Source organism: Puma concolor, chromosome D1 (genome assembly GCF_028749965.1).
Source record: "Puma concolor isolate L17-30 chromosome D1, mPumCon1.1.hap2, whole genome shotgun sequence".
Taxonomy (NCBI): Eukaryota; Metazoa; Chordata; class Mammalia; order Carnivora; family Felidae; genus Puma; species Puma concolor.
This window is the reverse complement of record NC_141676.1, coordinates 67,336,332-67,364,101: the sequence shown is the minus strand read 5'-3', so window position 1 is coordinate 67,364,101 and position 27,770 is coordinate 67,336,332. Positions and strand designations below refer to the sequence as shown.

Sequence of the window (27,770 nt, the reverse complement as noted above, 5' to 3'; positions counted from 1 at the left end):
CCTCTCTAACCCTCTCCTGCTCATGCTTTCTCTCTCTCTCTCTCTGTCTCTCTCTCTCTCTCTCGCTCACACACACACACACACACACACACACACACACTCACACACCACACAAATAAATACAAAAACATTAAAAATAATTAAAAAAAACTATATGCCAAACATCTGGCACAGTCCTGAGTCTAGGAAAGAAGGAATAATAGGCCCTGAGGTTTGGGGATGAGAGATGGGTGAAGCATCCCCACCCTCTAAGGCATTTGTACTGCAATAAAGAAGTTCAGCATGCACATAATCAGTACAGTACATGAGAAGAAGGAGAGCAAGATGTCAAGTGAGAGAAGTAGAGAAATGAGGATGCCTTAGGTTCTAAAGGAGAATTATGGTGTTATAATAGATGTTACGATACAATGGAAACAAATTGGACTCACAGAGATGCAAGGTTGACTCAGTGACTTTGGCGAAGTTAGTTTACCTCCCTGAACTTGTTGCCTCATCTCTAAAACGGTATACCTACCTCAGAGCTTTGTTGGGAGAAATAATAGAATATTTGCATTCTGCAGCACAGATGCTAGCCCATTGCAGGTGCTCAGGAAACATGAATTCCCCTTTAGATGATATAAAGATTAAGATTAAATGGTGTGGTAGTGTTAGATTTCTGTTTTGTTGAAAAGTGAGATTTTCAGTACTATTATAAAACATAGAGTTTACGTACCTGCTTTCTTGTTTATTTCTAGAGCACTTCTAACCATAAGCTCACTCATCTTTGAGAAGCTGGAGACATCGCTCCTCTTCTATGTCTGTCTGTCTCTCACACACACATACATATTTATAAATCCAGATCTTATTGCTTCTGCTCTAGTGAAATTACTTGCATTTACATTTTTTTTTTATTTTTTTAATGTTTTTAATTTTTTTTGTTTTTATTTATTTTTGGTGGGAGAGAGAGAGAGAGACAGAGCATGAGGGGGGTTTGGGGGGGGTGGGGGGAGAGAGAACGAGACACAGAATCTGAAGCAGGCTCCAGGCTCTCAGTTGTCAGCACAGAGCCCGACATGTGGTTCGAACTCATGAACCGTGAGATCATGACCTGAGTTCAAGTCGGATGCTTAACCAACTGAGCCACTCAGGAGCCCCTTTTTTTAATGTTTATTTATTTACTGAGAGAGAACGTGCAAGCAGGTGAGGGGCAGAGAGGAGGGAGAGAGAATCCCAACCAGGCTCCACACTGTCAGCGCAGAGCCTGATGCAGGGCACAAACCGCGAGATCATGATCTGAGCCAAAATCAAAAGTCAGACACTTAGGGGCTCCTGGGTGGCTCACTAGGTTAAGCAGCTGACTTCGGCTCAGGTCATGATCTTGGGGTCAGTGAGTTCGAGCCCCGCGTCAGGCTATGTGCTGAGAGCTCAGAGCCTGGAGCCTGTTTCAGATTCTGTGTCTCCCTCTCTCTGACCCTCCCCTGTTCATGCTCTGTCTCTCCCTGTCTCAAAAATAAATAAAACGTTAAAAAAAAAAAAAGAGTCAGACACTTAACCAACTGAGCCACCCAGGCGCCGCAAATTTTATTTTCTAAAAAGGAGAGAAAAGGGGCACCTGGCTGGCCAAGTTGTTGGAGTATACAACTCTTGATCTCAGGGTCATGAATGAGTTCAAGCCTCACATTGGGTGTGGAACCTACTTGAAAAAATGATAATAAAATGAAAATAGAAAGGCGCGGAGAGATGGGTAAGCACTTTGGAACATAGGATTTGTGATTAACACGACTGTCAAAGTGAAAAAGTTGGGGGCAGGATGTATTCCAATTAAGACAAATTCAATATAGTACAGCACAGCACTTTCCCATCCACAGCAGGGAGTACAAACACTATAGAATATGGTGTAAAACAAACATTTCAAAAGCAAGGCAGAAAACATTTGGGGGATCTAATGAGCCATACAATAAGGAGAACACAGTTTACTATGAAAGCAAGTAGCCTGTTGTGACATATAAAGTGTGGCAGCCAGAAGAGCCTTCCAAAGTGCTGATCAGATATAGGTTAAGTATCAGGGAGGTATTTCCAACATGTGACATGCCTGAGATGGGAAGAGCACAGAGATTCCTGGACAACGAAAACATTAGTGGGATTTGGGAGTGGCAGTAATTAGACAGAAATAAAGCCTTGAAATTAGATAGACTATTTAGCCTTGAAAAAAGAAGTCCCACAGGAGAAGCATGTTGTCTTTCTTCATTTAAAAAACCTTAAAATTGAAAAGAGGCAATTTCAGTACCTGTAGGCATTCTATAACTGAACTCATTTAATGATTCTGCTCACGTCCTCATTCATGGTTCACTCAGAAAATGTTTATTGAACCCCTGTTATTAAATACCTCATGCATGCTGGACACCGTGTTAGGAACAGGGAACTCCACGGGGAGTGAGTTGTGGCTTCTGTTCTAAGAGAGCTGAGTCTAATGGGGAAGATGGGCAACTGCATAAATAACTGCAAATTGGTGTGGTAAGTACAAGAAAGTAGCAACGTGGCCAAATGGGGTCAGGGACTGGCACTCAATTAAGATGCTTAAGTGAGGGAGCAGAGGTGGGATTTTAGGATTTTATCACAGGAGTGAAGTCATAAAAGTTGTGGGGAGGGAGTCCTGGGAGCAGATGGGGGATTTAGTGGTTCTTGGGGGCGATGCCTGATATTTACAAACTGGTGGTGTGGAGCATGATCAGAGGATGCTAAAAAATCCTGCTTGGTGTCCCAGGCCACATTACATTCTTCTCTGAGAAATGCTAATGCGGGCTATCTGACGTCTGTGCAAAGCTTTGACCAGTACTTGCACTACAGCGCTCTATGAACCTGCCATAAATGTGCTCACGTTAGACTGAGATCCTGTTTATAACAGCAAAAAGCTGGATGGGTCTAACTATCTTATGATGTAGCAACTGTTAAATAAATTACAATCTTAATCATGTGATGCAATTAGGTGTATTAAGAAATATATTTAGGGGTGCCTGGGTGGCTCAGTGGATTAGGCGTCCAGGTCATGATCTCACGGTTCATGAGATCCGTCCCCACATTGGGCTCCGCGCTGACAGTATGGAGCTTGCTTGGGATTTTCTCTCTCCCTCTCTCTCTCTGCCCCTCCCCCGCACTTTCTCCCTCTCCCTCACTTTCTCTCTCAAAATAAATAAATAAAAATAAACTTTATTTTATTTATTTTTTTTTAATTTTTTTTTCAACGTTTATTTATTTTTGGAACAGAGAGAGACAGAGCATGAACGGGGGAGGGGCAGAGAGAGAGGGAGACACAGAATTGGAAACAGGCTCCAGGCTCTGAGCCATCAGCCCAGAGCCCGACGCGGGGCTCGAACTCACGGACCGCGAGATCGTGACCTGGCTGAAGTCGGGCGCTCAACCGACTGCGTCACCCAGGCGCCCCAAAAATAAACTTTAAAAATATATGTATATTTATGTATTTGGGAGAAGCCAGGAAAAGATCCGAGTTACACAGTTAAAAAGGGAGAAAAAGGCATTAGCATAATATATATTTATGATCTCATATGTATGTGGGGATATGTGTGTGTATATATTGAAATAAGCTGATAAATGCCTGTGCAAGTCCAGGACATAATACGTATCTCCAGAATAAGCTGTAGTGAAGGACAGCAGTGAGAGGGAAGAAAGAAGGTGGGGAGGGAAGAAGAGCCAGATGTCCTCTCAGTTTTTATTGTTTTTCTATATACTCCAAATTTTTACAACATTCATGAACTTCATTTTTCGATTTAAGGAAGAAATAATGCCCATGAAGTACTAAGCACAGCATCTGCCATGTGATGGCAATAAATACTAATCAACTCTTACAATGGCAAGAAAACGTGACTCACCCCAAATGATTTCAATCTGCATACAGTGTCATAGCAACGGTTATAAATGCATGTTTTCTCTCTCTGTCAAAAAGGAATGAAATAAATATCATAAATTATGATCAATAGATTTTAGGTTAAGTATGGGTTCTGCTTATTTAATCATTTAGGATTTAATCATTTAAAGCTAAGTTTTGAAGAGGAAGCCTTCCAAATCTAGATAACACAAGACTTTGCTTAAGCACCAGAAATTTCCAGTCAACTTTTATGGTTTTATCTTTGGAGTACTAAACTTTAAAAATATTTAACATTCAAAGGTCATTATCCAGTTATCTATTTATCATTGGAAACCAAGTTCAAGTCTTTTCTTTTGTGAAATCCCACCCATAATAACCAATAGTCAGTAAATTGAATTTAAATTTAATTTTGTGGAACTTTTATTATAAAGAATTTGAAACACTGTAAGTAGATCATCTTTTACTATGTTCATTTAGTCATTCTTGTTTTTATGAAAAGTTATGAATAAATTAAATTGAAAATCAAATTGTTTTTTGAAATGTACTAAGGAAATACTTTATGATGAATTTCTTTCTAATTAAAAGAACCATTTATAATTTGAACTAGCGTTTTCACATTTATCTCATGAGTAAATTGGCCTTTTCACCTACTGGATTTCACTAAAGCAAGATACTGTGTGCCAAGGAGATAATAGAACAAATTGTGATCAGGAATATCAAAACTTCAAAAGCTTTTACTTTTTACATGCTGATTGTGTTAATAAGTATCATAAAACCTATTTGTGCTATCTTTATTTTTATTGGACTAACATATGGGAAAAATATTTTTCGTACGAAGAAATAGTATGATATGTAACTATATTTTCTTGATTTTTTTTAGACCCATATGTTCGAAAGTTTCTAAAATATATTTAAAACAAGACTGTCCTCTACCCCGATTTCTAATGTCAGCCTCCTAGAAACTGACTTAACTATATTATGTATCTTAGAATTGATGAAGTTTGATATATGGACTTTTTCTATTAAGATTATAGGGCAAAATTGAGGTATGCCCCAAATGATCAGTTTCTAGCAACCTATAGCAGAAAAAAACTTAGTCAAATTAAAAGGCAATTTTTTACACAACTCATCACCAAACACTTGATTCTCTGGTCTATTAAGCTGAAAGTTAACTGTAGACTCAACCTCCCCTCCCAATAACATTGATAATTCCTTGAATCCTTGTTTTATTTGTGGATCTTGTTTTTTTGTTTGTTTGGTTTGGGTTTTGGTGGGGGAGGGGTGCCCTCTTTTTTAAAGTAAAGTTTTTATTTTAAGATAATTATTGAGTTACATGCAATTGTAAGAAATAATACAGGAAGATCCATACACCTTTTACTCATAGTTTTGCCCAATGGCAACATTTTGCAAAACTATAGCACATTATCATAAACAGGACATTGACAATGATGTAATCCATCAATCTAATTCCGCTTTTCCCAGTTTTATTTGTACTCATTCATGTGAATATATGTGAGTGTAGTTAGTTGTATGTCATTGTTTCACATGTGCAGTTACCTGTATCCATTACCACAGTCAAGACAGCACATTTCATCACCACAAGAATGCCCTGTGTTGCCCATTTATAACCGCACATACCTCCTCCCCCAGGACTTTTCACATGTTGGGAATTTGATGGCAGTATGTTTTCTAGTTACATTTTGGGAAGTCACTGATTTATCCTTTTCTTCTTGTAAATGTCTGCAAATAAATAATACTAAACAAGTGATCCCTCTGTATTCACTGCTTTGAGTTGTGCATCTCCCTGATGCTTGGCAAAGGAACCAATATCAGGGGCAAGTAGCTGCCTTGGCTGTGCACCATATCTACTTTTCTGAAGGCACAGGACCAAATCTACCATCTTTGTTTCCATTCCCAGATTACGCTCGATTTGAGGCCAAAATCCATGACCTACGAGAGCAGATGATGAACCACAGCATGAGTTCCGGGTCCGGGTCCCTGCGAACCAATCAGAAACGCTCCCTCTATGTCAGGTAGGCAACGGAGCATTTCTTACTGTGATCTGCACTTTGCGAGCAATCCAGCTTGGGGAGATAAAGACAACACCTTGTAGGAACGGAACACATGTTCTTATTAACCCATGCTCATCAATACACCACTGTGAGACCTTAAGTTTAACCACTTTGAAGAAATTTTTGAAATGTTATTATGTCAAATTAGTTAAAAGCCTTGCTTTTAACATGTTATTCTTTGAGAATGTTACAGTCTACGGTCAAATTCTTAGCACAGGTTGCAGTAAGAATAATGAGAAGAAACATTTTCATTCCTGATAATCTTAATCTTAAATTGAATATATGGACCAAAGCCTTGGACATTTTCTTACCATCTGTATAGGAAGAAAAATTCTTGTATCACCTTTTGACCAGCTTGATATATATTGTATGAACTTTGGTGTATTGATTGGAAATCAAAAGCACTCTGTTAAAGAGTTATATGCTTCTTCCAACAAGTTTCGGTGGAAAGATTTTCTTCCGTGGTATCTTGTGAGTAGTCGTTTCTCAGCTACAAAAGTTGTTCCATGCCCTGACAAAACTCATTAATTTACCAGATAAAAAATGACTAATTGAACTTGAAATGCCTTCCAGTCTTTCATCGCTGTAGTTAATTCTTGAGAAAGATCCACCATCACTGAACTATCACATGTACTTCTTCTTAGTGCAGGCCCCCTATGTTCCTTCCAAAACATACTTCATTAGTGCTGACTGTTCTTTTTAAAATAATGTTAAGTATTAACAACCAAAGGGGGGAAGTGATATCTAATAAATTGTTAGAATGAATCTATGTGCCCATCTTCACTGCATTCTCCTCACCCTACTCAGCCCCACAATCTGGTCTGACTCCCATCCAAGGTCATATCCTCCTCACCTGAAATTTCACTGTCTTTTCCTAGCATGAAGTGTGTATTATGGATACTAAATTATGTATGTGAATTGACTTGTTCTCTTGATTCCATTTTGGCTATGAAGTTATCTTTTAAGTATATCAGGTAGGCACTGCAGGGCCAAGAAAGGAGCAGGATTCCAAAAGGTGGCAGGGTCTCAATGGCCTTGATTTGCTGGCCACTGGGACAAGCGTAAAGTCCCTCCTCATTCCAGGGAGTTCCAATACTTCAGAAACCCTGAGATTTAAAATAAAAACATGATGAAACAAAACACAGGCAGTTAATGTTCCAAATTTGACTAACTGAATTTCACAAGATTATGTGAAGTGTAATCTGCGACAGGAACTATTAAGAATCACCCTGGAACATGTCTTGTAGTAAAGTCACAGATGTGCTGGAAAGTGACTTTCTTTTTTCCTTATTTGCTTCATATTGCTGGTCCTTATAATACAAAATATTTTTAAATCTTGAAATGTTTTAGTCTTGGGTAGCATGTTGGGAAAAGCCAATTGAGTTAATAGGATAGAAATAAATCAGTTAATGCAAATGAAATGGTTATATAGAATCACACTGGAAGGAAAAATTACCATATTATTGGTACCTTGTTAAGAAATAGAATGCATAAAAATGTTAATGTACCAGAAGAACTTTGCTGAAAATATATTGGTAATAGTTTAGTCTTTTGAATTGTGGAAGATTAGGAAAATTAAATGAAGTGATATAGTGATATAATATAAAACTAATAGACCTATTTTAAATAGTATTAATCAGACCCAAACTTTTATGCTCTAAAATGATAAATAAAAGTATGGCATACAAAAGAGATGAAGACTTAAGGTAATAAGGAATGTTATGTTGTTAACATTCTAATAGGTGGAAGTCGTATTGAAAGGAGGAACCTCTCTTAAATGACGCTCAAAAATAGCTGACACTTCATGGGAAATTCTCCAAATGATCTCTCTACTATACAAATATGGTTTTTGGTTTCCAAAGGTATAATTATTAATACTTATTCAGTACTAAGAGGGCTGACCTTAGCATCTGAATGACTCTTGGAGGCATAAAATTGGAAGAGATAGGGGCCATAGAGTAAAATCAGAAGGAATGAACTTACAAGACCCCCCTGGCCTTGTTCTCATGTGATGTGATAAAACTGACACCCCTACCCCAATAACGGCAACAAAAAGGCAACCAAATGGAATGAACTAGCAAGACTTAAAGGGAATTCTTACTAAAAATGATCCAGCAACTTTGTACCTTTGTACCTTTTTTTTTTTTGAGGGGGGGGTGGGTTGCACCAAATTTGGCTATGGGATTTTCATAGCGATGCTTGCTTTATCTATAGCGCTTGAATAGGGCCAGTGCCAGTTGGTCGTACTTATTTTAGAAAGTCAACTAGTTGCTCTCTCAAAATACATTAGTAGCAGGATTTCTCTAATTATATAAATACCAGAAGATGAGCATGTCTCTTTAATATGAGAATGACAGCTTGGAATATTATTCTGCTTAGCTTTAAGTAAGTCTAGGGCTGGAAGGAATCTTAGTTATCATCAGGTCCACTGTTTAATTTGCAGAAGAGGAAACTGAGGCCCCAGAAGGGAAGAGATCTGCCACAGCTCTTTAGCAGCATAGTTGGATCTTCTACCTCCCTTCTCACTCCACCTCCCAGGGGCCTAGCTTCTCTGGTATCAGTTGTCGAATGCACTTGAGCTATGATTCCTGAACTGCTTCTGGCAACACAGCACCAGACTCTTAGATTAAGGAATAGGTTAGCCGAGAGGTGAAACTCCAACATAAACCTCTTTGGAGTTTTTACACAGGAGAAATGGCGCTACAGAACATACGGGATTTCTTTAGTTTTATTGGTATTTTTCCATGAGGCCAAAACCTAAACCAGAAAGCTAGCAGCCTTTGTTCTGTAATAAACAATTTAGCTGACTCGTAGGATATTTGTCTGCACCACAAAACCACCCTTCCCCTTGGAAGTCACCTCCTCTTCCCTATATACACAGACACATACACACACACACACACACACACTCACACACTCACACTACCAAACCTAGCCCAGCCATGGGTGTGTCTGAGAGGCTGCGTCTTCTCAGGATAGTGCACAAGCTGGCCTCATTCCCTTACTGGAAATAATCCTCCCAGGTGATAGCAATTTGTTTGCCTGAAAGTGTCGAAAGGAGGGCGGGGGAACTAGCACATCTGAGCCAGGCTGTGTTTTAAACTTGAGCCAAGCCTCTCTATTTTCCAATCTACTTGTAATTATTTTCCTTCTTTGAATCTTTTGTGTAAGGTACCTGAAGTGCTTCGGTAGTGCTGTACAAATGGAGTTGATTGCTCCTTATGATAACGCTGTAAATGTTCTATGTGAATGATTTGGATATATTTGATTTACTGGGCTATTTGTATTGTGCATTTCCTGCATTGTGAAACATATAGCTGTAGAACCTTAAAAGTAAATAAAATGTAAAAAAAAAAATCGAATAAAATATGCTTCAAAATGCTCCACAAGTACATTATGACTTCTTCAGATGAGATGCACTTGGGCTCCTGAGCCACTGGAATCCAGATTTTGTTGTGTGTGTTTCGCAGGTCTCCCTGTGGGCAGATTTAGCTCTCCCTGCCTCTAAAATATGCGCCCTCTTTCTTACCTACCATGGATGCTGGTGAAAGCATCCATGACAGAGAACAAGGTTTTTCTACTACTACAGGGACCTGTATATCCAGGGACTAACAGGGACCTTTATATCCAGATGCTACTAAGAAAGGTCAGAGATGTAGGGGATTAAAATCACATAAAAGTGCAAATAGCTAAGGAAAGATCCTTTCTTTTAATAAACAAGAGCAACCGCACCCAGCACTTGGAGAACAGGAAGAGAAGGAAAGAAAAGCAGCTAAGTCCACCAATGGGGAGTAAAAAGTCACAGGAGAGATGTAAAAGAGAAGCCTAACCCACATTCATTTGTTTATCAAAGGTATCAATTTTGAGCGTTCAGGTGAATAACCTCTCTGTGGTGAATTTGGGTTTAAAAGTCAGTTGCTATGATTTATTTATGCATTCAAGCTTTTTTTGAGAATATATTTTGTGCCAGGACTTATAATGGACACTGAGGACTCAGCAGTAAAAGTCATGTTTCCTCTCCACAAGAATCTCTCATCTAGTGGGAGAAATAGATGAGAGGAAGATCATCAGGGTGCAGCATGGTGTGAAAAATTCGTCCTCGAAAGGCCTGGAACCTTTATTGTTTCCTAATCCACAGATATCTGAATTGATTCTTAAAAGATCTTATTTGAGTTAACTTACAAATCTTCAAGTCTTTTTACTCGAAGTAAGAAAAACATTCTTCATCATGACCCAGTAAATACAAACACACATGAAGCTGAAAAACATTTTTTTATTATATTGTACTTTTTATGTAAAGTGTACTTTGTTATTTTCCATTCTATTTGTCTCCCTTTTTTAAGAAAAAAGGAAGGTCACAACTCATTAACTTGGTGTAATAACTCACTAATGGGTTATGATGTACAGTTTGCAAATGAAGTAAACAAGAAGGAGCACTCCAGGCAGAGGACACTGCACAGGCAGGAGAGCACGTCTTCACTGCATGACCTTTAGCAACTCTCTGGGACCCCCGGACCCTTGGTGTTCCAGCCATTTTGGATGGATGAGGAGTTGGAAGTGAAGGAAAATGTTTATCGAGCACCTCCTGCGGGTCAACCATCGTGCTAGTAATGTTCCACATATATTATGCCAACATGTAGAAGAGTCAAGGAATGTTTCCTGCATTTTACAGATGAGAAAACTGAGGCTCAAATAAGTTGAATAATTGCCCCAAGATCACAGAGCAAGATTGGATGTAAGCATAAACATTCAGGTCCTGTGTGTGAGGCAGTATAGAGCAGTGTTTAAGGACACAGTTGCTGGATTCTGCCAGAAAAACAAAATTTGAAACTTGGTTCTGCCACTTACCACCTCAGTGATTTTGGACAAGTCAGTCTTTGTGGGCTTGGTTTCTTTATCTGCTTGAAATGAGGATAATAATTGGATACTATGAAGAGGTTGTAAGGACTAAATAAAATAGTGAATTTAAATACCTCTCATATGGGAAATTAATTGGTGCTATTTATCATTTATTATAAAGACAACCTTTCCCCTGTAGGACAGAGAGATGGTAGAATTGGTCCTGAACAAACTACTGTTTTCTCAGCAAAGGGGTGAGACACCCTTGTCCCTTTGCTTTTCTTCAGCAAGGAAAGGACAGACTTCCTGGCGCCATTTTACATTTTCAAACGTCTAGACCCCATGAAGGATGAATGGGAGGACCAGGATTATAGGCTCCAGAATGCCCAGCTCTGTCAACTCACCAGACATCTCTCACACCCCGTTAAGAGTCTACCTAGAAGCAGAATCCAAAATATTCAACTGGAGCCACAGATAAGAAGTGTCACTATGCTTACAACTGGCCCCTCTACTTCTTCACAGATTGTCATCGGTGTCCCTAACCCCATGATTCTTCAATTTCTCTTCTGCATTCTTCACCCCTTCCAAGCCCTCTGCTCAACTTCTGCTGCTTCCTAAGACAGCTTTTGCTTCAAAGGCTATAATATGACAAATACTCTTAGGTCTGCCTCCTGCCCCATTGTTGTTGTTGTTTTCAGTTTATTTATTTTTTTATTTAAATCCAAATTAGTTAACATATTGTGTAATAATGATTTCAGGAATAGAATGTAAGGATTCATCACTTACTTATAACACCCAGTGCTCATCCCAACAAGTGCTCTCCTTAATGCCCATTGCCCATTTAGCCCATTCCTCCACCCAATACCCCTCCAGCAACCCTCAGTTTGCTCTCTGTATTTAAGAGTCTCTTGTGGTTTGTCTCCCTCTCTATTTTTATCCTATTTTTGCTTCCCTTCCCCTATGTTCATCTGTTTTGTTTCTTAAATTCCACATATGAGTGAAATCATATGGTATTTGTCTTTTTCTCACTGACTTATTCTGCTTAGCATAATACACTCTAGGTCCAACCACATTATTGCAAATGGCAAGATTTCATTGTTTTTTATCCCTCCTGCCCCATTGTTTAACATAAGGCTTTCATACATTGATTCATCGGTGCATTGATTCTTACATTCAATAAACACAGTTTACATACTTACCTACAGTGTACCAGTCTATGATGGATGTTAAGGTTACAGAGATGAATAAGAACACACACCTCCTTCCCTCAGGATTCTTGTAGTCCATATCTGTAGGCAATTCAAATGTGCACAGATCATTACTTCCAAACACCTCATGTGTTATCTCCCTTGCACTTATAATCTTCTTTAAATCTTTACAGCATGCCTATAAAGGCTTCCTACAGTGAAGTCTGCCCAGAAGACCACTGGTATTTAAAACTCATCTGTTAAAATACGATTTACTCTAATCTTTATTGAGTTTCTCATGGTAAAGGTCCTTGAAATGGAAATACCACTCAATACTGGATGTGCAAATTCCAGTTAATGTCTTCATTTTATTATACCCTTAGTGCCTTATGCCACAAGGCTTGGCATAAAGAAGTTTCCTTAGTAAATATTTGTTGAATGAATTAATCCCTAGACTCTCTTTCCTATACAGATGTGAAAGAAAAAAATTAGAATCTAAGTCAAGATCTTTGAACAACCAGTCCTACGGAAGTTCAGTACCAGCTGGGCTGCCACCAAGTAAATGGAGTCTGGTCATGTCCTGAGAACATAGGCATTACATACCAGTACTGGGATTTCCAGGAAACCTCTGGCACTAAAGGGCCTTTCAAGCTGCTTCATTTGCCTGCTGAATTCTGTGACTGCCTTTAAATTGGGGGCTAATTCAATAATAGATTTAGACAAGCACATACACCCAATACCTTCTTAGTGAGAGGACAAGGTAGGAACAGAGCCCAGGGTGAACCTCATCCTGTGTCTCATTCTCAACATCCTTAAGTTTTCCTGTTGGAAGTTGTATCAAGGGCAGTCTTAAGAAAACAAATCCTGGGGCACCTGGGTGGCGCAGTCGGTTAAGCGTCCGACTTCAGCCAGGTCACGACCTCGCGGTCCGTGAGTTCGAGCCCCGCGTCAGGCTCTGGGCTGATGGCTCAGAGCCTGGAGCCTGTTTCCGACTCTGTGTCTCCCTCTCTCTCTGCCCCTCCCCCGTTCATGCTCTGTCTCTCTCTGTCCCAAAAATAAATAAAAACGTTGAAAAAAAAATTTTTTTTTTAAAAGAAAACAAATCCCATTCAGGATTCTTTATCCTGATGCGTTTTTTATGCTGGGGGAAGGATGTTCTCACCTGATTGGTTTTGTTGGGAGGAGAAAGCTATATCATCATATAAGTAAGGGACTCTGGTCTTTGTTTTTTTCTTAAAATGGTAGCATGCCCTTCAACCCCACTTCCAGCCCCCTTACTGCTGGTCAGTACTCTGTCAGGGGACTGCACTCCAGGGCAAAGCTGCTTCTAACTTCACCTGGCTATGGATTTCTCAAGGCTATTTAAGGCCAAGCCATGAAATCTGTGGATTTTACTATAAGTTGAATTTTTCTCTTTTTTCCCTCCGAACTTGGACCCAGCATGCTCTCCACAGCTATCCCCAGAGGACATATTATAATCATCTGCATGTACCCCTTGCCCATTACTAGCACAAGGCTGGCTGACAGTGGCATTTTTATCACTTCTCACTCATTCACTCATATATTCTTATTTAGCAAAATTATCATTTATTCATTTGGAAATATGATACATTGTAGCATGAAAAGAAATTCAAGACTGCTTGGATTCAGATTTCTTATCTATATTAAAATCTTACTGAAAAAGATATGACCAATTATCTGAAACAGTTTAATAGGATGAAGCAGAAAGTGTGGAGAAAGTCCAGACTTGGGAAACCAGAAGAGATCTGGAGAGGGTATTGCAGTGTCTGGGTGGCCTGCATATACCACTGGGGGGCCAGAGCTTATGTGCCTGCATTTCACTCCTGACTTCACTTAAGCCCTACAACAGTGCTATGCCAGATATGATTACTATCACCATTGCACAGAAGAGTAACAGTGTAGAAGGCCAAAGTGGCTTAAAAAACCACTTACACACTATGCTCTGTGACCAAGCCATATTCTTTACCCAGGTGTATCTCTCACTGAAGCCCATGCTTTTTGGACTTCCATACAGTAAAGATGAACTTGACCCTATAGGGGTACAGGTTAAATTCAGATTGATTGACCTTCTGTTTGGTTTATACCTTATACTGACTTCTTCCAGATGGACCTGGTTTCTGGTCCAGACTTCAAAGTTTATCAGTTGCTAAAATGAAATTTTCATTTATAAAATGCACATAACACCTAGTCCACAGGCTTGTTGGTAAGATTAAGTTAAATCAAGTCTATAAAAGAGCCTGCTATATGGGACTGGTAGGTAAAGTGGAGGTCCTATAACCCCTTTAAGTGCTTAGAGCCTGCCTCCTAAGCTGGTGCCTCCTTTGAAGCAGAATAGAATCTGATGTTCCATTTATACTTTGAGACTCATTAGCATTATGCTCACTCTTTCAGACATTTGCATTTTTAATTGCATCCTTAATTGTAGAATAAAAGGCTTTGTCTTCAGATAGCTAATTTTATGCCAGAAATAGAAAGGAGGAGGAGTCACTGGGGATCTGGGGGAGTTTTCTCCTTCCCTTGAGATCACAGCCTGGCCCTGAATTTTTAAAAGATTTTTCATTTTTAGATTTCTATAGAAAGAAGGACAAAGGTACATGGGCAGCCCCTCCACTGCCCATTACGTTTTTCCCCTACCTCTATGCTAAGATATGGAATCCAGGTATCATTTTTATTAATGGTACACCCTAATTCATTCACTCACCCACTCATTCATTCATCCAGAAAACCTGTTTTTGAGCCATAACCATCCACCCCATACTGTACTGTGCTCTGGGGATAAAAAGATTAATAGGGCATCTTTCCTGTCCTTAAGGTGTTCAAGGGTCGTGCTAACAAATTAGATTTTGCTCCCTGCCCCCTCATCTCTAGATGAGGTACCTATCTTTTTAACCCCAAATTGCTACCTCCTACAACAATCCAGACAGCTTTAGGTACAAAAGAGAGCAGAACACTAAAAGGTGGGACGCAGAATGCTCACAGGAGAGACAGGTGACAAGTAAGGGCATGGGAAAAGAATTGAGGGAAACTTACCCCAAATCATGAGGTTAGATTTGCAGCAAAGGAATAGACTCAGCTATTTGTTCTTCAATCTCAGTGCCTAATACATTATAGGAATTCTTTAAATACTTATTGAATAAACTTTTTGAGTGGCAATTAAAGATGGTGGTTAACAGAACAAGGTATTGGGAAAACAATCAACGACTCATAGCTGGTTGAATGAGCACCTGCTCCTCTTTGTTACTTGGAACAATGTAAACTTCTCTCTTCTAACATTCATACTCTCTCCTCTTCCTGCCTGTTGACCCCCCTGTCTCCTCCACTGGACTAGATGGGAGCACCTCTCAGGTGGAGATTTTCTTGGTTACAGCACAGTCTGGCATATGGTAACTGCTGACTCAATCCAATGAATGAATTATGCATGTCACAAGATTGGTGAGAGTTTAACTTTAATTAAAATTTTACTTGATTACCTTGTGGCTTGCAAATGGCTCCTTGCCTGACAAAGGTCTTCAGCCTTCTTGAGCATATGAGTAAGCAGCCCTGTTAAGTAGTGATAATCATCTCAGACTACGTTGGGTGTTTTTTAAAACATTTAGCCAAACAAATGCTATATTTAATATAGGTTAGGCTTCAAATTCATTTTCCTGTTTATTATAAATCAATAATAACAGTAACAATAACAAACATGGAAATATGCTTTTAAAATTCTCAATCACAATCATAATAAATAACAAACTATAATTGCATCATATTGTGAGCCAAGCAGTTTGATAAACACCTTATGTGGATTATTTAATTGTCAGAAAAACCCTATAAAATCGATGCTATCTTTATCCCCATTAAGAAAAGAGATGCTAGGTTTAAAGCTTACCCATAAGAGGTCAAACTGGGACTAGAATGTGTGTTGTCTTGTGCCCCTACCTACATCAGCATGTGACTTTATTGAAAGACCTTCATATGTTTGATTTGATTTGATTTGATTTGATTTGATTTGATATGATTTGATTTGATTGCATACACTATGTCTGTTAAGTAGGTATTGTTTCCCAGTGGTTTTCAGCTAAGGAATATGAGGCTCAGAATATTAAGCTATCTACTCTTTTTTCCAAGTGTAATATAGTACCAGGCCTTTGCCTCATCCATTCTCTTTAAAGATGTGTAAACACACAACTCACATGGACCTTTTTCTAGTGTTTGCCTTGTGTTTCATTTACTGCCATGTCACATTGCACTTGATTTTTATAGAACTACGCAGGCATTATTAAATGTTGAGTGGGCAGTTGAATAACCTAGTCACCTTAGATCCTGTACACTAGTGTGAGCGTGTGGATTTGTGATTAAGTTGAGTAGGTCCACACTGAGGTGTGGCCATCACAACTGTGTGAACAAGGTCTCTGCCCCTCTTGTGCCAAGACAAATTCTGCAGCCTGCATAGCACATCAAGGAACACAACTGCAGTACCTATCAGGCATCATGGCCCACACGTGAGAGGTGGGAACATACATACAGCCTGACACCCACTACCAACTACACGCTTTGCAGGGCCCACTGCAAAATGAAAATGTGCAGCTTGTTCTGAAATTAAGAATATCAAGGTGGTAAGAACAGAGCATGATTCTAAGTGCAGCACCCTGTGCTGCGGCCCAGTTCCCCCACCTATGAAGCCAGTCCTGCTGACACCTGGTTCAGGACATTGCGCTCAAAACTGAAAGCATGTGTGTTTTTCTTAGTCTAGTGCAGTAAGTGGAAGAAATGCGAAGTCAGCATCAAGAACATTTTCAAGAATTCAAGTTTTGTCTCTTATCTGAAAAAGTGCTTTATCTAAATTATCTGAATGCCTGATTTTATGATCTGTGGAAACACTATGTGCCAGCCCTCTTAATGCCTGAGAAACTTTAAATTCCCACTTGCTCTGAGCTTTCAACAGCCTACTTTGAGTCATCTCTCTCCCCTGAAGTAAATCTTTCAAAAGCTAAGTAGTGTCATTATTTCACATTTATTTAGCACCAGTGGTGTGTTTTAGTCTTCCCGTTCTGCAAGTTTCTGCCCCCTTCCTTTGTTCCTCAGGCCTAAATTTTTAAGAAAATGTACAAAAGTCTCTCAGAGGATTCTGGAAATTACTGGAGCTGTAGGTGTCGGTGTCATTTCCAGGTGTCATTTTCTAAACACAAAGGCTGTAACACATAGATTTCCCTGACCAACAACATTAAAATAATAATAAAAACTTTAAAAAATCAGGGGCACCTGGGTGGCTCAGTCGGTTAAGCTTCCGACTTCAACTCGGGTCACGATCTCATCTTCTGTGAGTTCGAGCCCCATGTTGGGCTCTGTGCTAACAGCCTGGAGCCTGATTCAGATTCTGTGTCTCCCTCTCTCTGCCCCTCTCCCACTCACTCCGCCTCTCAAAAATGAATAAATGTTTAAAAAAATTTTTTTTTTGAAATCAGGGACATGACATGGGACTGACAACTTGATTTCACCAAGTAAGAATTTTAGTGGCACCTGGGTGTCTAAGTTGGTTAAACATCCAATTCTTCGTTTTGGTTCAGGTCATGATCTCCTGGTTTCATGAGTTTGAGCCCTGTGTCTGACTCTGCACTGATAGTCCAGAACCTGCTTGCGATTCTCTCTCTCCCCCTCTCTCTCTGTCCCTCCCCCACTCATGCTGTCTCTGTTTCCCTCAAAATAAATAAATAAACTTTAAAAAATAATTTTAAAAGCCATAAACACATACAAACTGTAATATATATTTTTAGTTTATTGCTCTTTATTATTGCCATCTGCTTATATGAGAAAGAACATTTTAATACCCAAAGAAAAATAAGAACATAATCAGAGCATCAGGAAAAGTATACCAAGTTTTAAAATTTATAGTTTTAAAACCTCACTAGATGAATCTCCATATTTCCTCTCTCCATATGAATCCTACCTCATAGCTGAAAAACTTAGGGCAAACGTGATGGCTACATTGTTTAATTCTTAATCCTGGATCTTTTGGTTCTAAATGATTCTAAAATGCTTGGGGTGCATTTTTGACCTTTGGATTGTTTTTTTTTTGTTTTTTGTTTTTTTTGAGAAAGAATACCATCTTTTAAATTTTCTTTTTCCTCATTTATATTCTTTATCTTCCATATAATTTTCTCAATAAGTAGGAAGCCCGAACCCATGCTTTTTGATAAACTGATGTTTTTTTAGTGATGCTTATGAAAAGGTAAGAAGGAAGTTTCCATCATCAAATTATTTTTCATTACTTTTTAAATTGTACTTTTATTTATTTACATTTATGTCATTCTTTCTTCATTTTAAAAAATAGACTCTTTAAAAAAGTATCATTGTAATTATAGTATCTTCCATTATGTTTTAAAACATTTTTATGCTGTATCATTTCAGGCCAGATTGCTTGCTTCATGTGCCATCCCACTTCAGTTCTCCTAAAAATACAGATTTGGCCTTTCAGATGCAGGATCCTACACTTCTGTTTTGTTTTTGTTTTTGTTTTTTGTTTGTTTTTTTGTTTTGTTTTGTTTTTTAACCTGATTGAAGGGGTAAAATACCGAGAAAATGTGACGGTAACTGAAATGAACTTTGCGATAATCAGGATATTTGGTAGCACTAGTGACCTCTACCATAAAAATATAAATTGTCATATAAATTAACTTTGTAGTTTTAACTCTCCAGACAAAGCTCACAAATCAGTTCCAGTGGCTTCTGCACTGTTTCATCTTCCTCTTTCTATTAAGGAGAGCTCTGAATGAGTCATCAGGAAGGTGTCTCTATGTTTCTGGCTTCTGTGAAGCCAGGTCAGTGAGGAGTTTCTGCACTTTCCGAAAGGCTTTTGTTGAACGAACCCCACTGTTGGTTCTTTCTAAGATGATGACATTTTTCTTTTTTCCTAAAACTCCCTGTTCCTGCCCCTTCCCTCTTAAATGGATGTCCCACACTACTCCCACCTGCACAACACTCTACAATCTTCCTATGAGTCCTTGATTATATAATGGTTCAGGTATGCTGAGGACAAGGAGATGGTGATAAGAATTTAAATCTAATGATATCTGTGAGGGAATGTCATTATTAACCCCATTTTACAGTGAATGAAACCGAGGTTAGATAATTTGTTACTGCCAAAGTTACACAGCAAAGATGAAGGAGAAGAAATTCTCTGTTCTTAATGCCCAGGGTTTCTAGAAATACCGCATTTTTTTGGATATACTTGACTTCATATATGCTCCCTCATTCATATTGGTACTTGTAATTGTTATAGAAAGTCCTCTAAGTTTTACTTTAGAAAATTTAATCATTTAATGTATAATGCATCTCCTTCAATAATAAGCAAGTACCTTAGAAATATTTGCTGAGTTGATCCTTAACATGGAGTTATGATGGCTCAACTTTGAACCATAGGGTCACACCCTTCATCTAGCAAGCATTCACAGAAAAGAGCCATGAGTTTTCCTGCTGCAGGCTGCTGTGTACAGAATGGGAGGATTGCAAGTCCCCTTGACTAACTTATAGCAAGTATGGTATGGTGGAAAGGACATGAATTTAAGGTTTTCTTTTTTTTAAGTTTATTTATTTTGAGAGAGAGAGAGAGAGTGGAAGTAGGGAAGAGACACACACAGAGAGAGAGAGAGAGAGAGGGAGAATCCCAAGCAGATCCAACACTGTCAGTGCAAAGCCTGAGATCACGACCTGAGCCAAAATCAAGAGTTGGAAGCTTAACCAACTGAGATAATTAGGTGCCCAGAATTTAAGTTTTTCTTAGGTAACTATTAACTACAGGAAATTATTAGATGCTGGCAGGGGTAAAAAGTGGTTGAGATATGCCCTTAAGGATGCAGCTAAAGTGAGTTGGAAAAAACAGATAAAATAATAATATTATTATTCTGAACCCAGACTCTGCTCCAGGATCTGAGAACATGTGGGGGATAAAAAATGGAATTAAAAAGGCTAAATATGCAAGGTTCCCAAAGAAAAACTGTATTTTGGGGCAGGTCATCTTTAGCAGTGTATTTCCTCTCTGAAGGAAGTTAATTATGCACTGTTATCATAGAATGAAACACTAACTCCTCTAGAATACCAGCTCACTCAGCCATTCCTTCATGAATTCACAGCATAATGGAGAAGGCAAAAAGCCAAGGTACTTAGATTTGAATCCTGGCTCTGCCACTTATTGCTTGTGTCTTGACTTTGGCAGTTCACTTCTTCTCCCCCTGAGACTCAGATTCTTCTATAAAATGAGGATAATAAGTATACAACTCAAAAAGTTTTATAAAGAATAATGTTTAGGGGTACCTGAGTGGCTCCATTGTTTAAGGGTCTGACTCTTGATTTCGGCTCAGGTCATGATCTCACACTCAAGAGATTGAGCCCCAAATCAGGCTCCATGCACAGAAGAGATTAAGATTCTCTCTCTCCCCATCTCTCTCTCTCCCTATCTCTGTTTTCCCCTCTGCCCCTCCCCCATTCACACTCTCTCAAAAAAAAATGTTTAAAAATACTGATTTTAAGGGTACGTGCATCCCAATGTTTATAGCAGCATTATAAACAATAGCCAAATTTTGGAAAGAACCCAAATGTCCATTGACTGATGAATGCATAAAGAAGATATGGTATATATATACAATGGAATATTACTCAACCATCAAAAAGAATGAAATCTTGTCATTTGCAATGACATGGATGGAGCTGGAATGTATTATGCTAAATGAAAAGTCAGAGAAAGACAAACATCATATGATTTCAGTCATGTGTGGAATTAGAGAAACAAATGAACATAAGGGAAGGGGGGAAAAAAAGAGAGGGAGGCAAACCATAAGAGCCTCTTAACTATAGAGAACAAACTGCTGGAGGGAATGTAGGCAGGGGATGAGGCTAAACGGGTAATGGGCATTGAGGAGGGCACTTGTTGTGATGAGCACTGGGTGTTATATGTAAGTGATGAATCATTAAATTCTACTCCTGAAACCAATATTACTGTATGTTAACTAACTAGAATTTGAATAAAAACTAAAAACAAATATCCAGATTTATACACTAATTTATTATAATATTAACAAAGGAGTGTGTTAAAGATTAAAAGTTGAAAATGAAAAAAAAAGTCAATCAAATCCTTAGTCAAAGTAGGGAGGATAAATACTTAAATACCTACTAGAAGGTGGTAACTGCCATGATAGATAAATGGACTCTGAAATAAAGAGATGAGACCCATTGTCTTCCTCTTGCAGGATTATCTGACTACTTTCATATCTTTTGTGTTCAGTAATAGCTAAGCAACAGATTTATTATGAAAGCTACTTTAGCCAAATTTTGTTACCTTTCAAACCCTTTCATTTTAAATTAACCCCCAAACACTGTATTACCCCCATCCTCTTTATTTTTATAATAGCTTCTATATTGATTTTCATTTGTCTATTGGCATGTCTTATAGAATGGTTAATTAAATACTTGTGTAGGGTTAACTACAAAAAAAAAAAAAAAAGAATAATGTTTATAACTCAACCCAGCATTTTACAAAAAATCTTCCAGAGATTAGAAAAGGGAAAACACTTCCTAACTTTTTCAATGTTAACATCACCTTGACACCAAAACACAACATGGTCACTATAAGAAAGGAAATTTATAGTCCAATCTCTCTCATAAACATACAATCAAAAGTACAAAATAAAGTATTAACACAATGAATCTAGTGATCCATAGGAAGGATAATACAGGCACAGAATGCACTAAACTTCTGTTCATCAAAAGACACCATGAATAGGATAAAAGTGTAAGAGCATAGGAAAAGATTTGTAATGCAGAGTTCTGGAAAAGGAATTATAATCAGAATATCTAAAGAACTGTCACAATATATTAGGCAAAAGATAGAAACCACACTTTTTAAATGGTCACAAGACTTGTAAAGATATTTCATGAAAGAGGAGGTACATCAGTGTCAATTCCCATATGAAATGGTATTTATTTCATTAGTCATCAGGTAAAGTAAAATATTAATGCCACTGTTCACCCACCAGAATGGCTAAAATTAAAATGATTGTTCATTCCAAGTGTTGGAAAGCATGTAGAGACTTTCATGGGCTGCTCATGAGAGATAAATTGGTATGACCACATTGGTATACTGTCAGCATTTACTGTCATTAAACATATTATACCCTATGATTCATTCTTAAGTATATACACAGTAGAAATATTTACATAAGTTCAACAAAAATCCATACAAGAATATTTATAGCTGCATTGTTTGTAATAATCTAATCCTGGAAATAACCCAAATGTCTACCAACAATAGAATAAGTTAAAAAGTTGTGGCATATTTACTTAAGAAAATATTGTACAGCAATAAAAATGAACAGTTTCTGGGGCACCTGGGTGGCTCAGCCAGTTAAGCATCTGACTTCAGTCAGGTCATGATCTCATGGTTGGTGCGTTTGAGCCCCACATCGGGCTCTGTGTGGACAGCTCAGAGCCCGGAGCCTACTTCAAATTCTGTATCTCCCTCTCTGTCTGCCCCTCCCCCACTCATTCTCTGTCTTGTCTTCATTAAGACAAGAGGGATTTCTAAGCATAGGGAGTCCAGCCAGTGTGGGTCATGTTGCCAGTCTCTCTCACTGTAACTGGTCCACATGGGCTGGAGAGAACTCCAGGGAAGAGCCAAGAAGAATCTCTAAATTAGGTGTTACTAATTGCCTCTCTTTGCTTCATCTCAGTGTCTCTGAACCTTGACTGCATGCTAAAATCACCTGGGTAGCTATAACGAAAAAACTTGTTTTCCTCTATGCTGCTCACTGCATACTTCACTTCTGACACCACACGTGTGGGTTTTTTCCCCCACACTGACCAATTCTCCAACGCCAGCTGGGCGTCCTAGAATTTAACTCCATTCTGACACTCTCTACCTGGGGATAGCATCAGATCCCACAAGTAAAAGTTTCAGCCTCCTACTTGAGGTCATCTGTGCTTCTGGCTGACTGGCTATGAATCAGAGGTCTCTGCAATCCCCTCCTCACACTTAATAATTTCTTAGAGCAGCTCATAGGACTCAGGAAAACAATTTACTTAGTAGATTGCTAGCTTATTATAAAAGTAAAACTCAGGAACAGTCAGATGGAAAAGATACATGGGGCAAGATCTAGGGGAAGAGGCACAGAGCTTCTATGTCATCTCCAGGAGGGCCACCCTCTCCACATCTCTGTGTTTTTGGCAATCCAGAAGCTCCCTGAACTATGTCCTAACTCTGTCTTTTAGGGGTTTTATTGAGGCTTCATTAGTGAGTCATGATTGACTAAATCATTGACCACTGGTGATTAAATCAACCTCCAGTCCCTCTTTCTCCTTCAGAAGTCGGGACTGGGGCTGTACTGCCCCAGCCCTCTGATCACATGGGCTTGCAAGCAGGCCCCATCCTCAGGCTTTCCACAAGTCAGCTCATTAACAGAAACTGACCTGTGGTTGAAAAGAGTTTGTTAATAACAAAAGACAGTTTTATAGCTCTCATCACTTAGGACATTTCAAGGGTTTTAGGAGCTCTGTGCCTAGTATGGCACAAAGACCAAATCTTACAGTAAATTATAGTGTCACAAGTGCTCTTAAAACCCTGATGCCCAGGTCCCAGCCCAAACATATTGAGTCAGAATCTCCTGAAAATGTGTTCAAAGCATCAATATTTTTTAAAGCTCCTCTACCGATACCAGTGTGTAACAACATTAAGAACCACTATTTATCTTTTCTTTTTGCCTCTTTTGTTTTTAGCTTTACTTATTTCCTTATCACCTGAGAAAAATTGTTTAAAAAGTCTCGGCTTTCTGGCACGGAAGTCTAATGCAAATCTGCAGCTAATGGTAAGGTCAGTTCCTGGGACATCTTTCAATTTTGATCACATTCAGACTCAGAATTGGGAAACTAGCCATGAACCTGATGCTATAACTTGCTAACACTTAGCAAACATTCAATTTCCTCGTTTAAGACTAAATAACTTTGGAAAGAAGACTGCAAAGATTGGAGCGATCTCTGGAGAATCAGAAAGCTCTAACATTCATATTTTGATTTCCAGTGACCAAGAAATGAGCTGATTGGAAGTTCTTAAATTACATGAGGTCTCATTGAAAGTGTTCAGAGAGTACAGCTGAGGTCCAAAAAACCAGGTTTGAATGATGTACCTGGGTGTGTGCATGCGTGCGTGCGCTTGCAATAAACTCAGGTACAGGTTTGCAATAAACTCAGATACAACTAACGTTATCTCATCTCATTTCTGATTCTTACTTCTCCCCCTCCCCACTCTGTAGTGCACTGTCCCTGCTCCCTTTCCAGCCCCTCCCCACAGTTTAACCTTGGCCTCTCCCTGTACTCTCTCCTTTACCCACACTACACCCCACTTTAGGGCTTAGCCTCTCCCAAGCCTCAGCAATCGGTTGGCATGGAAACATTAGATGAGCCTGCCTGGTGGGAGAGAGATTCTGTTTCCAAGTGAAAATGGAAAAGATTCAAGTGTGATTCACTTCCAGCCATTTTAACTCTTGAGTTCATCCATCTATTTAAAACCTATCCGTGGCTGCAGATCACCTACTTGGTACAGGAGATTATCTTGATCCAGACTCTGCCTTGCATCTCTGCTTCCCTCTGCAGCTTCAGCTACGGGCCCTGGGCCGCAGCCACACAGAGCACCCTGCTCTTTCATTTCTCTCTGCCTTTGCACTGGTCCCTTTCTTTACATTCTAAGTGGTTTCACAAGGTCTTTCGGGGATCAGTTCTTCCTAGGAGCTTTCTTGGCCCACACCTGTGACGCTTCCTATCCTAGCACTTCAGTTGTAGTGACTATACGAAACTCCAAACTTAGGTGACTGTTTCCTCCCTAGACCGTGAATGCATTAAAGGAGAAGCATGCCCATGCTCAAAGTCTGTATGTTTCTTACACTCCTAGGGTGGAGTCTTGGCTCCATCACTTATTAGATCGGAGATCTTGCACAATTCACTTACCCATTGTAAGCGTCAATTTTCTCATACCTAAGATAGAATGATGCAGGGCGCCTGGGTGGCTCAGTCGGTTAAGCATCCGACTTTGGCTCAGGTCATGATCTCACAGTCCATGAGTTTGAGCCCCGCGTCGGGTTCTGTGCTGACAGCTCGGAAGCCTGGAGCCTGCTTCAGATTCTATATTTCCCTCTCTCTGACCCTCCCCTGTTCATGCTCTTTCTCTGTCTCAAAAATAAACATTAAAAAAAATTTTAAATAGAATGATGCTCCTGCTTATCATATGCTGGGTATGTGTTAAGCACTTTATCTTCTTTAATCCCCACACTAATTCAGTGAGAGATAAGGCAATATTGTTGATCCCCTTTTACTGTGAGGAAATTAAGACTCAGGAGTTGAGAAACTGGCCCTGAATCACATAGCTTCTACACGGTGGAGCCAACATTCAAGCCCAGGTCTGAATCTGTATTATTCTGCTCTAGTGCCTGTGTGTCTTTACATAAAGCACCTAGCCCTGTGCCTGCCTGGGGTTGGGAGGGGATAGGTGGACATATGGATACATCAATGATAAATTGCCCAAGAAAAAGCAATCCTGTTCTCTCTTTGGGGATCCAAATGGAAAATTAAATCCTCTCCTGTGCCTTTAAGTCTAAAGTGCATAGTTTCTCCAAGATTGTGGCTAAAGTCAAGAATATAAAGGCATCTATCACCTTTGTTTATACTTGTGAGCTACTGGAAAAACCTGTTTCCTTCCCACTTGAACCAGTGCCCCATCCCCAAAGAAGTGAAAGATAGATTAGCTCTTTAAGAACTGGAAAGCAGGAAAAAAAAAAAAAAAAGTGCTTGAAATAGCTGTTAAATCACCTTGATAGCTGTCATTGCCACTGGGAAACAAGCCGGTCAGGGTCCCATGTTCAGCACAGTGTCATGGCACCCTGCTGCTCAGGAGTACAAAGAAGAAGCCGGCCAAGTGAATGCCACTCAAGGAGACATAGTTAAGCTTTAGCGTAAATCACTCAATACTGTTCAGTGAATTTCTACGATTTTCTTTTATAACCAGTAATTTAGCACAAGAAAAAAATGTGCTTTTATTCAAGTATTTCTATTTTTACTTACAGATAAGTGTAAAAATCGTTTAATGAAGGGATTCTGTGTTGCAGCTGAGTGTATGTAAATAATGCCTTAGATTTCAAAAGGATAGAACAAAGCTTGTCAGTTTGTCTAGGACCAGCTACCACACAATGTTTCTTTTTTTATAGCCTGCTTCAATCATAGCCTTGGTTACCAGGGCTACTGATTTTTAAAACTGTAGTGCTGGAATTATTGAACAGCATGGTCTCCTACAGAATCCTAGAAGCAGTGAATAAATATTACTGCCTTCCATCACATTCTCTCTCTCCCTTTGTCTCTCTCCCCTCCCCCAAATCTTCATCTCGGTCTCTATATACATGCATTAAACTCAATTTTCAGTACACTGAAATCAAAATCAATTTCCTGTACACCTGTATTTGAGGACCAGAATAGTGATACACTTAAAAGCTGAAGTTCTTTGATCAGATGACCAGGATTACACTTTGCTTCCTCCATTTACCACTTGAGTGACCTTGGACATGTTACTTAACCTCTTTAGGTTTCAGTTAGCTCATCTTTCTACTATGGAGAACAGCCTCATTATCATGTTGCATAAATGAAATCAGATACTGTTTACAAAATGCTTAGCACAGTGTTCAGCCCATATGAAAAGATGCTCAATAAATGACCGCACCTATGATTGTTATTATCTCATTAGACAGTAAGGATTCAGCGAGATAACCCATTACTTCTAGGCAAATAGGGCGTGCTTAATAAACATTAGCTGTCATTATGGTTACCATTGATGTGTTATCCTGTGACTGTTGTGTAGTTGGTAGCTATACTCCTGTTCCCCAAAGTTCTTTTCTTTTCTGTCTTTGCTTTGTTGGCTTCAGTGCCAAGCAAATAGCAGGGCTCCATAAATATTTAATTGCCTTCCCATTTTCCTTTTGTTTTCTTTCCAGTCACACCCCACAGGTGGAGACATGCTTTTTCCCCGCCTTGATACAGATCAGTGCAGCCTGGGGAAAATTGAGGGACTTATGAGTTGCTGTATGACCTAATACAAATTACTCTCATCTCTCAGTCTCAGATTTTTAGAAGTAGAACAGGATCATCTCTGAGATCTGTCCCCATCTGATATACCTTGACTCTCAGATTCTGTTTTAACCAGAGGCTTTGGGAGAGCTACATAGTGAAAGGTTCATATCTTAGAGAACCTCTGTTCGCAGTGAATTTGAGGATCGGACACGAAATAGCAAACTCTGAGTGATGTTATTGCAGTTCTTGACCTACTGTGGTATTTGAGGAGTGTTAAGATCCTGAGGTCACCCCCGAATTCAGTCGTGTGAAAATAATCCCTAGCATTGCCAAAAATACAAGCATGTGGAGTTAAGCACCAAGCATTTTAAATTTACTACATTTGGTACATTTACTACACAGTGCACCCAGCCTTTGCCCTAGAAAGGCTAATTCTATTGCACATGAAGAGATAATTCTGGATTAATAAGGAAAATCAGATAGAAAACCATAGGCCTTCAACATGGCTACCTTAGAGACAAACTTTTCCAGTAGAATTTTCTTTGCTTTGGGATGGAAAGGGACTGCACTTTATGAATTTCAAATTTCAGTTTATTTCAACTCAGGGTGAGAGTAGGGAATGAAGATGGGGAGTGGGGAGATGGGTATGTGCCTGCAAAGATCTGTGCCTTCTCCGATAAACAACCTATGTTGCTGTCAATAATAGAAAAATAT

General features: G+C 39.2%; 1 protein-coding gene across 27 annotated transcripts in view; it reads left to right on the top strand.

The window, feature by feature from the left end:
• DLG2 (discs large MAGUK scaffold protein 2) overlaps nucleotides 1-27,770 on the top strand; it is a 2,060,086-nt gene that overhangs the window by 1,904,251 nt on the left and 128,065 nt on the right. For all 27 annotated transcript variants that reach the window (XM_086678450.1, XM_086678461.1, XM_086678456.1 and 24 more), the window contains one exon: nucleotides 5,781-5,895. In XM_086678450.1, the coding sequence (XP_086534576.1) occupies nucleotides 5,781-5,895 (115 nt within the window). The remainder of the gene's footprint in view (nucleotides 1-5,780; nucleotides 5,896-27,770) is intronic.